Raw genomic sequence first — 14,861 nt, 5'->3', positions numbered from 1 at the left:
GGAATGAACCATCCCCCCTTCCCTGGTTTTAACTTTTCCCATTTCCTCCACACCTGTTACCCAACCCGCAGCAAACTCTGCCTCCCGCTGCGCCTCACTTCCACCCCTCCCCAGGCAGCTCTGGTCCACGCAGCCTCGGCTTCCGCACGTCCAGCTCCAGGCCTCCGAACCCTCCTTTACCCAAGGCGTGCTGAGGCTGTTGGGGCTCAGAGTCAGATGCAGAGGTATGGCCTACACACAGGATGGCACCGCCGCCCCCTTATACCCCTCGAGGTCCCCAGGGCCACAGCCGTGGCAGAAGACGCAGGCCCAGGGTTCGGGTCAAAAGAAGCCCCTGCGCCCCTGCTGGCCCCCTCGCTCCAGCCAGACGCCCTCCACTGCCTGTGTTCACCAGAACTTCTCGCCTGCTTCCTGTCACACCATCCTTCCTCTCTGCCCCCAGGTTTTCTCGCAGCTCATCCCTGGTCCTGGAAGGCTTTCCCAGCCTCCTCTCCCCTCCAAGGTCACCTGCCACCGGCAGCCTCTCTCCCGCCTCCCCTCGGGGGCTGGAGGCCGGGAAGGGCAGGGACGGAGCTCTGGCGCTGCCCGTGGGAGGGGCCGGTTCTTGCTGTCAGTTCTGTGGCCAGGCCTCTCCCCTTAGTCCCTTGGCCTCTACACCCCCCACCCTCCTGGGTCTGCAGCAGCTGAACGTCCCAATCCCCACCCCAGCCAGACCCTGAATCCCCTCTTCTTGGTCTCCCATCCTCTGAAAACCTCTCAGCCAGTGGATTCTTCCTTCAGAGCGGCCAGGCCCCCACCTCTCCCTGAACCAGGCTGCGCTGCCTCGGGGAAGCCTCCTGACCGGCCTGTCTCCCCTGCCCCCGCCCGTCTTCAGTTTAGCGTCCCTGGGTGCCCTCTTTCCACCCTGGCTTCCCCCCACACTGCAGACAAGCCAACCCCCCGCTCAGACATCATGTGCCCCAAACTCACCTTCCCGGCCTTTCCTCCCCCAACTGGACTGCTCGCTGACAGTGACACCCTAACTCCCCCCACCCGACCCCATCTTTACTGACACCTGCTTGGAAGCCTCCCCTCACCTGTCCTCACCTTTCCGGCCCAGGACCCTCCCCTGGCGGCCTCCCCCTTGGCTCCTGCAGCCCCAGAGCCCACGTGACGCATCTCAGCATCTGGCTCCCTTGGCACAAGTCATGCGCCGTCCTGCCCACAGTCACCCTGCAACGTGGGCTGGGTGTCCGGTCCTTGACTCTGCATGGCCCCCAGGGCTCCGTCGAGAGGCCCTTGTTCTCCCAGGAGACCTGCCTTGGAGACCTGACCCCGTTTATTCACAGCGAACAGCAGGATGTCGCAGGGGCGTCGCTGAAGCTGGAATCAGCCACTCTGTTCTGCTTACCCTCTGTCAAGACCCCACCGCCCATTAGAAGGGCTGGTTCGGCCGTGCTGGCAGGAGGACGTGGTCCAGAGGGACGTCCATCCAGCCTCTCAGGTCTCCCAGGACAGAATTAGACAGACCTGGGCCTGCTTTATTGTCTCTCAGGTGCAACTAAGCGTCACCCCTGCCCCCAGCCCCCGGTTTGGAGAATCACACCAGATTTCAAAGCGCAGAGGAGGCAACTTTAGCAGAGTCACGAGCAGGCACATCCCTCGGCAATTAGCATGTAACCCAAAGCAATTCCCAGTGACCACCAAGCCCTTAGCAACTACCCTGGGAACTTACCAGCCCCGCACAGCAATGAGCCAGGAGCGAGTCCGCACCCCACGCTTCCCCTCGGAGGGCAGAGTTAACCCCAGTCTCCAACTCCTGCCAGGAATGCCATCTCCCCGCTCATCACCCTGACGGGGCTCAGCCGTCTAACTGCACATGGTGGCTTTCCTCGCCCCTCCAGGCCTGGGAATGAGCTGAATTTATCCCGTGCCTGTGCCAGAGCGTAAGACAGGGCCCGACGCCTGACCGCCAAATGTGGAGGACTTTACCCCAGGCCCCGACGTGCCCTCCAGCTGGCACGGTGTGGCGATGGCACTTGCACGTCCCAGCCCAGAGGTGGCAGCTTAACTCCTGTTCTCCGGCCTCTGGTGGGGAGGGTCCACAGGAGACCCCCTCCCCGGCCCTGGGGAGAATGAGGGGAAGCGCAGAGAGGGCAGAGCCGCGGGTGGAGGCGGCACTCACAGCACCACCAGGCTGCTGAGGTTCTGGAAGGCGCGGTCGGGGACGTGGGCAATGCGGTTGAGGGCCAGCGTCATGGCCTGCAGGCCGGGGAGGTGGCTGAGGGCCCTGACCGGGATCTCGGTGAGCGCGTTGTCGTCCAGCCACAGGTGGCGGAGGGAGGGCAGCCCCCGGAAGCTCCCGTCCGGGACCAGGGAGATGAGGTTGGCATCGAGGCGCCTGGTGGAGAGAGGGTGGAGAGGTGAGTCCCGGCAGGTGCAGACTGAGGGCCGGCCGGCCGGCAGGACCCCACAGGGCCTTCAAGGTGCCCGGGACCAAAGGCCAGCATGCACCCAGTGTCCCACCTACTCAAGCTCCTGTGGTGCGCCCCCACCCCACCCCACGATTCCTTTGACCCTGTCAGCCATCTGTTCCTATTGGTGACCCAAGTTTGGACCCGCAGCCCAGTGTGGACATGTCTCCCCACCCCATGCTCCCCTCTGAACTGTGGCTCCCCTGCCCCGGCGAGACACCATCCTTCCAGAGCCTCGCCACTCCGGGGCCAGACAACAGAGATGTTCCCACCGTCAACAGAGGGACGGTCCTGCCCTCTGCACGGAAAAGAAAATGCCTCCCCAAAGATGCAAGCCACTCCCACCACCCAACCCCGGTGCCCCTGCTCCCCGACTTCCCAGGGACCCAGCTGTTTGATGGGCTCCTTGCTTGGCTGATGGCCACAGGTGAGGCTGCTTCTCAGAGCAGGTAGGCTGACGGGGGGTGACCCTGTCTGGGCACAACCAGAGGGTCCAAGGTGGCGGGAGGACTTCTGATGTGAGTTCTAGAGGGTCTTGGCAGCCCAGCAAGACAGGAGACAGCCCACCCTGGCTTCTTACAGGTAAGTCCAGGCAGTGACACCCTTTCCCACCACGCCTCTTGGTCAGGGACCTGGGCTGAGCCACCCCCTTGCGGCTGGTCCCACGGGACGGGACGAGCTGGCCTGTGACCCTGGGTCTGCTCCTGCACTTTGCTGTCTTGAGGGGGCTTTGTGCTGAGGCCTGGCTCTTCCACACGGTCGGCACATGGCACCTGTGTCGTGGAGACCTCAGCCCTCCTTTGCAAAGGCCCGAGGGCCCCATAATCCGGACCCTTAAGAAGAATCTGTGTGCCTGGGTCGGGGTGGAGGGGAGACTCCTTCCATCCCAGCAGCAGGCGCCCACCTGCAGGCGTCGCGGGAGAGCAGCCGACCAGGACAGGGCCTGACAGCTGCGACGAGGAGAGGCCTCCACCCACATAAACCCGACCCAAAGGCCACTATCCCTTCAGCAAGGGCCGGTGCCTCCAGTCCCCAGCCTCCAACGGCCGCCAGACCCTCATGGCTGATGTGGCGGGGGTCGCCTGGGGACCACAGGTGGAAACACTGTGGACGGTCTGTTTCCGCAGTCGGGCGGGGCCTGGAATCTGTTTCTACGAGGCCCTGATGTTCTGCGCACAGACAGGGTGAAAAGTGCCGGATGAGCGTCAGGTGCGCAGGAGACGGAGCCCTGCCCTTCCCCACAGAGCTCCAACTCAGTGGGAGGGTCGGACTGATAGTCACAGAGCAGGGTGACCACAGGGGAGGCTGCAGGAGAAAGTGATGCCACATGGGGGCCTGGTGGCCCCGGGGGGTGGGTGGCAGGGCAGGGTGGGGGGTAGATCTCAGCAGAGGGAGTAGACGGCAATTGTGGGGGATGAAAGCGGCCAACGGGGCTTCGGGAAGGGGAGGGGAGGGGAGCACGGGAGAGAAGGGCAGGCGCAGCCGGTGCGCCAGGGCCTGCGAGCAATGCTGTCTGGGAAACGCGGAGCCACGAGGGTTTCCAGCAAAGGACGCGGACACGCAGCAGGATTCCTGGTGCTGGAGAGGGGCCATGCTGGAGGCCGAAGACCAGCGAAGAGACAGGCGCCTGCACAACCATCGCGTCGGAAAGGTGCGGCCACATCCCGTCCCCCAAAGGGCCCCTGCTGGGGGTGCTCCCGTTGCTCTGGCCTGGGCGGTTGTAGGGCTGGCCTGCCAGGCTCCAGCGTCAGCAGTTCTGGGAGTCCTTTTAGCAGTGCTTGAAGGACACCAGCCCGGCCTCCTTCCTGCCCGTGAAGTGCCCTCCACCTGGGCTCCCCCACCCCTGAAGCATGCCTGGGCTCCTCGGCTCCCAGAACAGTCCCATCACAGGCCCCGGGGGGCCCTGCCTGGCCTGATCCTCCACTTCCAGCCTCATTTTGGTCCCTCCTCATACACTGGAGCCCACGATTACTCAGTGTGCACTACTGTGTTCCACGGGCGCTACACACATCAAGTCCTTCCATTTTCATGGCCCATGAGGCTGACGTTTTGCAGACGAGAATGGGGAGGTGCAGGAGGTTAAGTAACTCGCCCAAGGTCCCATGTGTAGTAAGCAGTGAAGCTGGGATTCAACCCAGGCAATCCAGCTCCAGAGAACACGTCTCTAACTGTTACCTGTGTTACCCGCACACTCCACACACCTCCTGTGTTTATGTGCCTCGCTGATCTCTGTGCAGACCTGGCGTGCTCCCAGAACACCCCAGCACTGCCGCAGCAACAGTCCCAAGCACTCACATACCCGCGTGCCCAGCCCACCGGGGGGGCCTGGGCTGCGTCCTCCAGCCCGTCTCGCCGGCTCCACCCCCACCCCCAGAGGCATCAAGCGTCCTCGAGCACATGGTCCAGGACCATCGGCCTCGCCACCACCTGGGAGCTCGTTAGAAGGGCATTATCTCAGCCCCATCCCAGATTTAGGGAGTCAGAGCCTGAATTCTAACCTGACTTCCGGGGGGTGCCTTGAGTCTCAAGCACATTAATGTCTCTGAAGCATTGAGCCAGGCCTTCCAGAGCTTCTGATGCTCCGGTGCAGTGGCTGGGCGGCTGGATGGGAGAGGGAGGCTGCAGCGTTTCCTCGGTGGTTGGGGCCCGGCTTGTGCTGGGGGCCTTGCTCCTGGTTTTATCACCAGGCCCCAGGCTCCGGCACGCCCACACCGCGTGGTTCACAGATGGTGCCCGGCAGTGATCTTGAGTAAACAAGTGAATGAGTTCATGGGGAGAGGGGCGGCTTAGCTGCTGGAGGCCTGGAGGGAACCCAGGACAGTGGTGCCCCCACTGAAGCCCTGGGCTGGGTGTGGCCCCCAGTGACGCCATGACACCAGCGGTACCTTGATCCCCTGATGAGCCCCGTCACGTGTCAGGTCAGCGCCAGGTGTGAGGTCTGCGTCCTGGCCGTGATGTCTGAGCAGCTCCATTTCACAGAGCGGCCCAAGGCTGCAGGGCTGCTGGGCTGGGGTTCCAGCCAGGTGTCTGACCACGTGCTCACCACCTGGGACGCTGGTCCTGGGGGCCCAAGGAGGGCAAGGACCTGAGTGCCTCCTTGAGGAGCCCTGGGAGCCAGTGAGGCCGTGACCAGCGTCTGGGAGCTGCCTATGTGTGTGTGTAGAGTAAGCACACATGTGTGCCCTTACACACGCATGTGCCTACTTCCTCACATCACCATGGCCCTGCTCTCCTGCGTTTGGTGCAGCCCAGAGACTGGAGGGCCTCAGAGGCCTCTTCTGCCAGGCTGGGCCCCCACTGCTGCTCAGCTTCAGTGAGACCCGCCCGTACCTCAGCGCTCCTGGGACAGGGATGTGCCAAAGGGGGAAATTTGGCAAACTGGCAAACGAAGGACATGGGACGGCAGTGGGAGAAGTCGGTCAGGCCTGAATTTGCATGACTTTCCACATGGGCAGGTGGGCTGGCAGTGGGACATGGACCCAGGGCAGCATGGCTGGATTTAGCAAATAAAAATGCACGCTGCCCATTTAAATTTGAATTGCAGATAAATGGTGAGCAATTGTTAGTGTAAGTGTGTCCCAGGCAACGCTTGCGACAGCGCCCAGCTACACTGGAATTTCAGAGGGGTGGGAATAACCGTTCTGATATGTTGGCTCAGCACGTCACGTGGTAGCTCTCAGCCTGGGGGTCCTGCGAGTGTGGCCTTGGCCTCGAGATGGGTCTAGGCACAGAGCCCTCGTCTAACTGTGGGGCTGTGGGGGGTAGTCTCCTGAGCTGTGTGGCTTAACTACCCCCTCCTCCCTGAGACAAGACCATCTGGAGGCTGAATGCGAAGTGCACGGCTCAAAGCCCGCCCTCCCGCCTCCCAGTCCCTCGCACCAGGAGGCCACCCAGAGGAGCCTGGGGCTCAGGAGAACCAGCGGCTGCAGGTCCTCCTGGTGGTTTTGACCTAGAGGACAGACAGCCCTTGGAGGCACGTTCCCCAAGGGGTCCAGAGAGGACGGGGGGAGGCGATGGAGCCACCCTGACTCCTACTTCCCCTGCCCCTCTCGCCTCTGTGAGTCTCTCCTGCCCCCAGGAGCCCCGATCCTTGGGTCCCTTCTACTGTCTCTGCCCAGCCCCCGCAGGACAGGGTGCTTCCTGAGCAGCTCCTCACCCCTGGGTCAGGGGTCAGGCTCCCAGGGTACCCCGTCCTCGAGGGCTTGTGGGCCGGGTCCCCCTGTCATCGGGGGGAGCCTCGGAGCAGCTCCCATCCCAGGCGGGGGAGCCAGTCCACCACAGACTCGGGTTTGGCAGGAGGAAGAGGCCAATTACACCAAGCACGTTTTAGAATGAAGTCAGCGGCCCTTTCCTCTCTCCCACGTGGGCCTGGGCTCCTGGAGTGATGTCTGGTTTCAGTTCTTCCCCGGGTACTCGGGCAGATGAGCAGGGACGTCCGGGTCAGTTCTGGCTTGCCCGGGCTCAGGAGGCAGCAAACCCTGGATCTCGCACTCCCCCCGCCCTGGGGGGAGACAGGGAAGGAGGCCTGAGGCCCCTTCCCTCCAAGCTCCAGGGGTCGGAGGGCCGGCTAAGGAGCACCGGACTCCTGGGGAGTCGGCACCTGGCCCCCTGGCGGAGTGAAGGGGAGGAGACCCTAACGGGGAAGAAGTGGCCACAGAAGAGGTTGGGGGACGAGGGCCTTCTCACTGACTGTGGCCCCGGAGCAGCAGTGACCTCGGAACGCTCTTGTGCCTGAGCTTGAAGGGGCCCCGCCTCATCACCTCATCTGAGGAGCCTGAGGCCCAGAGAAGGTGAGCCCAGTGCCCAGAGGGGTGGGCGGCCCCTCCCACCAGCCTGGCTCCCCTACACGGGCATGACGACACAGAGGTGCACATGTCTCTGGGCCAAGGAGGCACGTTCCCCTTTGGAGCCCGGGGCCCCTGACAGCCCACAGAGCATGAAACTGACCTAAAGACCCTCCCTGGAGTGTCTTTCTCGAATCCACCCTATATCCCACCAGACCTCAGTCAAGTGCACTACGGAGGGACAGATTCGGGGCTCCCAGTGGACGGCCACCTCACCACGCATGGCACCACGCAGGCACCCGTTCAACAGGGATCCCACACGTGAAGCCCCACGCCCAGCAGGTGGCACAGGCTGACCTTGAATCCTCAGGCCGGTGCCCCCAGAGGCCTCAGGGTCAGCTAGGAGAAAGGGCGGGGTCCCTGATCCATTCCGCGAGTGCGCCCCCCAGCTCCCAGCCACACGACGAGGGGGACACGGCAGTGGTGGGACAGGGTCCTTAGAAGCAGAGAGGGCCTGAAGTCCATGAGGACAGGTGGCCGGAAGGAGACCCCCCAGGGCCAGTCCAGGGAGCAATCCCGCCTCCTCCAATCAGAGAAGGCGCTCCCAGGCCCCTCCCGTGGTGTGGTCCCCTCATCCTAGGAGAGGGCCTCTCGCCAGTCCGAGGATGTGAGCGTCCCTCCCTGGCGGTGGACAGGAGGGCAGGGTGCCGAATGTTCAGAGATGGGCCAGCTGCTCTCATCCTATGACGGACCCCCACCCACTTCAGCCTGGCTGCCTCTGGCCTCCTTAAAGCGGCCCTCCACGCAGACTCTCCTCGCAGATGCTCCCGCCATATAATTTTCAAGACCCAACACAAAATGAAGGTGGGAAGCCCTTGCTCAAAATGGTTAAGACGCTCAGGAGGGCAACAGCGGAGCCTAACCCTTCTGAGCTGGAGGCAGGGCACTCGCAGACCCGGCCCTTCTCTCGAGCCAGAAATCCTCCAAGTGGTGGCCGGGTCTCTGCTCTGCCTCCCCGACTATGGGCGCGAGGGCAGGAAGAGTTCGGGGAGAGGCCCTGAGGACAAGGCCTGTGGGTTTGGTGCCAGGCTGTGGACCATCTGCCCTGGGCCAGACCCTGGCGGCCTCTTTCCCTGGGGACCCCTGGCCCTAGCACACGCGGGCACGCATCACACCTTCAGGAGAGGAAGGAGAGGGGAGGGGCCAGGGAAGGGGGCGTCTTGGCTATGGCTGGGGGGAGGCAGGTGTGGGGGAGGGGAGGAGACTGAAGGAGAAAAATGAAAGCAATCGGCCACTGTGGACACAGTTACCCTGACTGGCACCTGAGGGAGCACAGGGCAGGCTGGCACCAGCTGAGCCCTGAGGTCGCGCCCGGGCCGCCCGCAGGCAGTGGGCCCCAGCCTCCCGCCACTGCCAGCCTCTGCACGGAGGGCCCTGCATCTCCGAGGAGCGGGGGTCCCTCTGGCTGCTCACCCTGCTTGGGGTTTGCACAAAGCCTGTAGCGCACCTCCCGCTGACCAGCAGGTCCCCACGTGCTCCCAACACGTCGCTGTCAGTTCTGCCCCGAGCGCCATTCCTTTGGTCTTCAGTGCAGTCGGACTGGACTACATTCGGTCCAAAGGGAAGGAAGCATGAGGTCGCTGGACCGCAGGGAATGCACTCAGCACAAGCGCCCACCGCCAGGCAGCGCCGTGCTCAGCTCCGCTCTCCCGCGGGGAGAGCCCGTGCTCCCTCTGGAGGCGCTCTCAGACTCTTTATATTTAATAAAACAGCACAAAACCGTAGCTGGCGTTCGCGGTGAGCTAGCGCTCGACATAAACCTCGTGTCTGACCTCCACCCCGGCGCCGTGGACTGGGACGCCTGCACTCCCCCCGGCCCGCAGGAAACGGCTCCAAGGTGAAGCCCAGGGTCTGACTCCAAAGCCTGTGGCTTCAAACCCACAGCCGCTGACTTCAGTCGAGCGTGTGGAAGATACTCTGGAACTGGGACCGGCCCTCTGCCTGTGGGAAATCCAGGGAGGCCTCACAGAGGAAGCGACATCGAGCTGCTCTCGGGGAGGGGGTTTCTGCAGGTAGGGCTAGGGGAAGGCGCAGAAGCAAAAGGAACAGCAGAGCAAACCCCGGGGCAGGAGACGCACGGGGGCGGGGGGGTCGCCCGCTGTGGAGGTGGGTGAGAGGGGCCGGCGGGGAGGCAGTCCCCGTCGGAAAAGGGCAGCAGGTGGGTCACTGTGAGGCCAGTGGGGATGGGTCAGGGCGAGAGGCCTGGGCAGGGGCGGAAGTCAAAGGTTCTCCTGTGAGAGGCTCTCGGAAGGCAGGCCCAGGAGAGCGGGGAGGAGACAGGCAGGGGAGGTGGGAGGCGCCCAGGAAAACAGCAGTTTTCCGAGCCTGTCGGCCAGGGACCCCATCACACACCTTATGCCCCACACTGCGCAGAACCAGGGGGTGGGATCCCACCAGCGCTGCCCCTCCGCCCCAGACCCCAGATTCCGGGAGGTGCGTGGGAGGGAGTCCCCGCTTCCCTCTGAGCTCTGACCTCTTTCTCCGTCCTGGGATGGTGACAGGTGGGGTGGGGAGGGGAGCTGGGAGACGCTGAGCCAGAGCTCCTCCACCACTCAACCCCACGAGGCTTCCCCTCACCGGGCTTGAGCCCCACGCTTGGCCTGGAAGGCCCTTCCGTCTGTGTGGAGAGCAGTCGGCCGGGGCCCTCGGGGGCTGACAGCCTGGGGCAGTGGCAGGGTGTTTGCACTGGAAGTTGCACCCAGCCTTAGTCCAAGGGACTGGACCCAGACTCTGTTACAGGAGGTCCCCCCAGCCTAGCTCCTCTGTGCCTGGCACTGATGTCTGTGCCGTCTGGGCAGCTGAGGGCTCCCCAGCCTGCACCCCATCCCCTTGGGGCAGGACGCCTCTGGTCTCCTCGAGGCAGCACCGTCCAGTAGGGCTCCCTGAGCTGCTGCCACCAGCCGTGCGTGGCTCCTGGCCACATGAAAGGTGGCTAGTGTGGCCGAGGAGCTGAGTCTTGACGCTGATTCCATTTGAATGGCCACCCGCGCCTAGTGGCCACCACACTGGACAGCGTGGCTCTAAGGCATGAGCCAGGCTCAGTGCAGCTATTTGGGGTCTGGACGGAGCAAGATGTGGTTCCTGCCCCGGAGAGGCCCACGTTCTACGAGGAAGATGAATAAAGCAACAACAGACAGGGATGCAGCGTGTGCGCGGGTGAGAGAACAAGGCTGTGTCTACATGTGAGGCCCCGAGAGCAGAAGGTGGGAGCGGCTCATCGGGGACGGGGACGTAGCACAGGCCTGCCCTGGGCCTCGGGGAATCACTGAATTTTCACCAAGGGGACAAGGGGACGAGGTGCCAATCAAAGCAGCACGTGGGGCTGGGGGAGGGAGGCGGCTGGGAGGAGATCGCCTGTGGACCTGAACTTGAACACGCAGGCTTTGAGGAGGACAGCTCCCGGGGGCCAGGAGGCTGGCGAGAGCCTTGAACCTGCAGAGACAGAGCTCCTGACCTCGAAAAGCCCCTTCCCCACTCCGGGCCCAGCCTGCAAGGGGGAGGGGCTTCCAGCCCCTCTGTGGCTCTGCCCTCCTAGGATTCATGTCTTCTTGGGACACGTTCCCCTGGCTTGTGTCCCTGTGTCCCCGAGCCATGTCACACGCAGAGACTTAGGGCTGCCGGCCCCCGACCCCCGAGGCCCACAAGCATGTCAAGTTGACAAATTCTACCCCTTGGACAGTATTCCTTCTTTAGAGTGTGGAAGTTGCCTGTAATGTGTTTGGAAACCTGGCAAATATTATTAGGTAGACTTTTAATTAATGGAGGATAGCTTTTTGAGAGAAACTGCGGGCAATGGGACACAGACTTGGAATGCAGGGAGCTCTGGGCCAGGATGGTGGAGGGTTGGGAAGGACACTCAGTCCCAGTGGGAGGAAGGCCAAGACGACATGGGACCTCCGAACAGTGTCACCAAGCTTTCCTCCCGATGAGACCGGAGGCCTCCGGGGGCGCCGCTCCCTGAAGCTTGCCCACAGCGGGCTTTCAGCCTGTGCGCCTTTGTTTGTTTGGATGGAGTTCTGGGCGTTCCCAGCGCTGTTCAGAGGACTGCCTGAGAGAGACACTAGTTCCAGGGTGGGAGCTGAAAGGGCACCCCGCAACCAAGGAGGAAAGGGTCAAGGTCACAGAACAAGGAGAGGGCAGAGCCAAAGAGGGCGGCTGGCACCGAGCCCCATCCGCTGCCCTCCTGCCCCGGTCCACTTGGTGTTCCTCACCCCCACCCCCACCCCCACGGCCAGTGCCCCCGGTTGGCCTCCCTGACACCCCCAAGGAGGACATCGTGGCCAAGGTCCGATGGGGTCGCATCCCTCAGGTCCGAGCCCCCAACCCCTGGAGCCCATTGTCAGGCACCACCCCCCCAGGGCTTGACCTTTCCAAGTCCAGAAAGGAAAACTCTGGTGTCGGAACCAAGTGCCTGGGGGTGGAGGGGAGCGTCCCAAGGTGACAGAGAGCGTGGAGGGCAGAGAGGAAGCCAGCCGAGCTGCCTGCCGGGCCGAGTGTGGGGGGTGAAGGCAGAAGGAGCCTTAGGGCAGTCTGTGTGTCCCCTGCCCGCTCCGGCTGAGAGCCGGGCAGCCCCTCCCGCGCTCTCTGCACACAGGGAAGGCCTGCACCTGCGTTTACAGAGGAAAGTGACTTCATTAGCTCTGATTCACGCCGCCTTGCCTCGTAAGAGCTTTTCCCTCTCATGCCGCCCCGCCACCGCAGCCAGCACACCAGAGGGAGGGTATCAGGAAGAAGGTGATTCCAACTGGTTCTCCAGGCTGTGCAGACGTCGGCCCCGCCCCGCCCCGCCTGCCAGGAGAGCCGGTGGAGGGGCCAGAACCCCAGGAGGCAAAGAAAGTGCTTCCTTTGTGTACATCAAAGGCTGACACCTGAGCACGCCCCAAGCCATTTCATGGGTTTTAATGGGCAGCAATCTATAAAAATAATTACCCACCCTCCAGGAGGGAGGCGGGAGGAGACTCAGCTGCAGCTTTACCAGCTCCCCCTGGAGACACGGACCCACAGATCTGGGCAGAAGGCCAGCTTTGTGGGTGACAATCCCGGAATCCTGGGGTGGGGACTCCCAAAGGCACTCTTCCATGTCCCAGCCTCCAGCCGCTGGGTTCCAGACGGCAGGCTGGTTTCGGGGACCTTCCCGGCTGTCTGACTGCCCGTGAGAGCTGGGCCTGTGGCTGCTGGGGCCCGGACTCCTGCCCTCGGCAAAGGGCGCTGTGGTCGGTGCAGGAAGAAACAGGCGGGTTTCCCCACCCTCCAGAGAGGGGGCAGCGACGGCAGAGGCTTAGGGGACCAAGCAACACGAGGGTGTCCGAGGGGCCGTCCCAGCACACTCTGCAGCACAGGCACCGGGGACAACCGAGCCCGGTACTAACTCTTCCAGAGGAACCGCGTGAGGACAGGAGGAAAAGGCAAGGGAAAAGGCCGTCAGCTCTGCCTCCCCACACAGGGCTCCAGTCCCTCCCACTGTCTGTTTGTCCCCCTCACTCCCAAGGGCCCCAGGCTCCCTGTGAACCAGTGCACGGTCACTGTGGTGGGGTGTCAATGTCTCCTCCCCAACCCCTGCCTCCCACCCATCTACTCATCCCTCCGTCTGTCCACCCACCCATCCGTCTGTCCATTCATCCATCTGTTCATCTATCCACCCATCTGTCTGTCCATCCATCCATTTGTCTATCTGTTCATCCATCCATCCGTCTGTCTGTCCACCCACCCGTCCATCTGCCCGTTCGTCTGTCTGTCCAACCATCCATCCAACTGTCTGTCCACCCACCTGTCCATCCGCCCGTCTGTCTGTCTGTCCGCCCAGCCGCCCAGCCGCCCACCCGCACAACCTACAGAACACCCCCCTGTTCTGGGCTTGTCCTCTTGCTCAGAGTCACTCGCGGCTTCCGGTCACTCCACACCCTTTAGCCTGGGCTTCAAGAGCCTGTCCCTGGAATGACTCTCTCATCAGCCTCGTTTCTCAGAAGGCCCCCAGTCCCCTGTTCATCTGGGAAGTGCGCCCCCGCCCCCATCCCAGAGCTCATGGTTTATCCGTTTCTGTTCCTTTGCAAAGGTTGGTGCCCTTCACAGAGGCATGCTCCTCCCTCTTCAGAGCTCTGCTTTAAACCCCTGGCCCTCAGGAGCCCTGACCTCGCCCTGTAGGCCCTGGTCCCCCTACACGTATCTCCTCAGTCCCGGCTGATTGACCTGTGAACTCCCCGCACCCCGCTGAAGCCCTCGACACGGGGAGACTGGCCGGGACCCCTCTCCTCCAGCCCAGGGAAGCAAGTCAAACTCAGCCAAGTGGTTTCCGGCTGGGACAGAAAATTTAAGCACCTTGCCACTTTAACGCCTGCGAAGACACAGAAGAAGATGACAGCTTAGCCTTGGACCAGAAGCACACTTGGGCCGAACCTGGCATCTCTCCTGCCCCAGGGCTGGGGGACTGAGGAAGACAGGTGATAATGCGTGGCTTTCGCCTGCTTCGCTCCGAGAACGAGAGGAGCCCCAGCCTCTCAGACAGAAGGTGGGAGGAGCGTTCTCCCGTCTGCCCGGCCAGAACCACAGTCCAGAGGGCTGCTCCGCCGTGTCCCTGCCCTGAGGGGGCCATGTGTTCTGGGGCAGCCCGTGTACCACCCACCTCCACCCCAGCTCCCACCTCTCCGTCCTGAGGAGCTTTTAGAACTCTGGCGCCTGGGCCTGCCCCGGACCTCTGGAGCCCGGTTCAGGGTGGGGTCTGAGCATGACATTGTCCAGATTCCCTCTGCTGATTCCAACGCCCGGCCAGGGTAGCAAGACTACAAGCGTACATAGACCCTCATACTGTCCTTGGTCCAGGGGATCAGAACCACCCACTGGGCGAGGGGCAAGGCTCGTGCAGGGCACCAGAGCCACGGCACCTGCCGAGATGCTAGTGCTGCGGCCTGCTTCCCACCCATGAAGCTAAGAAGCCGACTCCGCCAGCACCGCGGGACAGAGTGCCCGCCGCGGGGGGTGCTCGCTGCCTCCCAGGGGCGCACACTGCGTCAAGGTAAGGTGCTCTCTGCTTAAAGACTAGGGGGAGGCAGGGGCTCAGAGGGACACTTGTAAACCCATGGTCACAGCATCATCATAGCTGCCCAGAGCGGGAAGCAGCCCAGTGTCTGTCAGCAGACGATGGGTGAACAGAACGTGGGGCGTTACTCAGCTAAAGGGAAGCAGGTGCTGACACCCGCTGCAACACTGACGCTCAGGGAGGTGAGTCAGGCACAAAAGGGCAATGCTGCACGACTCCACTCACAGGAGGCCCCTAGAGCAGCACACTCACAGGGACAGAAAGTGGAGTCTGGCTGGCAGGGGCTGGGCGAGGCGGGTGGGAGCTGCTTTTGGTGGACACAGACTTCCAGCTTTGCAAGACAGAAGGTGATCTGTGGATGGATGGTGGTGATGGTGACACAGTGTGATGTGATGTGTTTGTCACTGAACTACACCTAAAATCCACATGGAAATGCAGGGAGCTGGAACAGTCAAAACAACCTTAAAAAAGAAGAACAAAGTGGGAGGACTGACACTTCCTGATTTCAAAACCTGCTACAGAACGACAGAG

At 62.8% G+C, this 14,861-nt stretch overlaps 1 protein-coding gene across 3 annotated transcripts in view; it reads right to left on the bottom strand.

The window, feature by feature from the left end:
* LGR6 (leucine rich repeat containing G protein-coupled receptor 6) overlaps nt 1-14,861 on the bottom strand; it is an 86,243-nt gene that overhangs the window by 28,273 nt on the left and 43,109 nt on the right. For all 3 annotated transcript variants that reach the window (XM_072948848.1, XM_072948849.1, XM_072948850.1), the window contains exon 5: nt 2,165-2,380. In XM_072948848.1, coding sequence (XP_072804949.1) covers nt 2,165-2,380 — 216 coding nt within the window. The remainder of the gene's footprint in view (nt 1-2,164; nt 2,381-14,861) is intronic.

The sequence above is a fragment of the Vicugna pacos genome, chromosome 23 (genome assembly GCF_048564905.1).
Source record: "Vicugna pacos chromosome 23, VicPac4, whole genome shotgun sequence".
Lineage (NCBI taxonomy): Eukaryota > Metazoa > Chordata > Mammalia > Artiodactyla > Camelidae > Vicugna > Vicugna pacos.
Note: the sequence above shows the minus strand (reverse complement) of the source record. Positions and strands in the feature narration are given on the sequence as shown.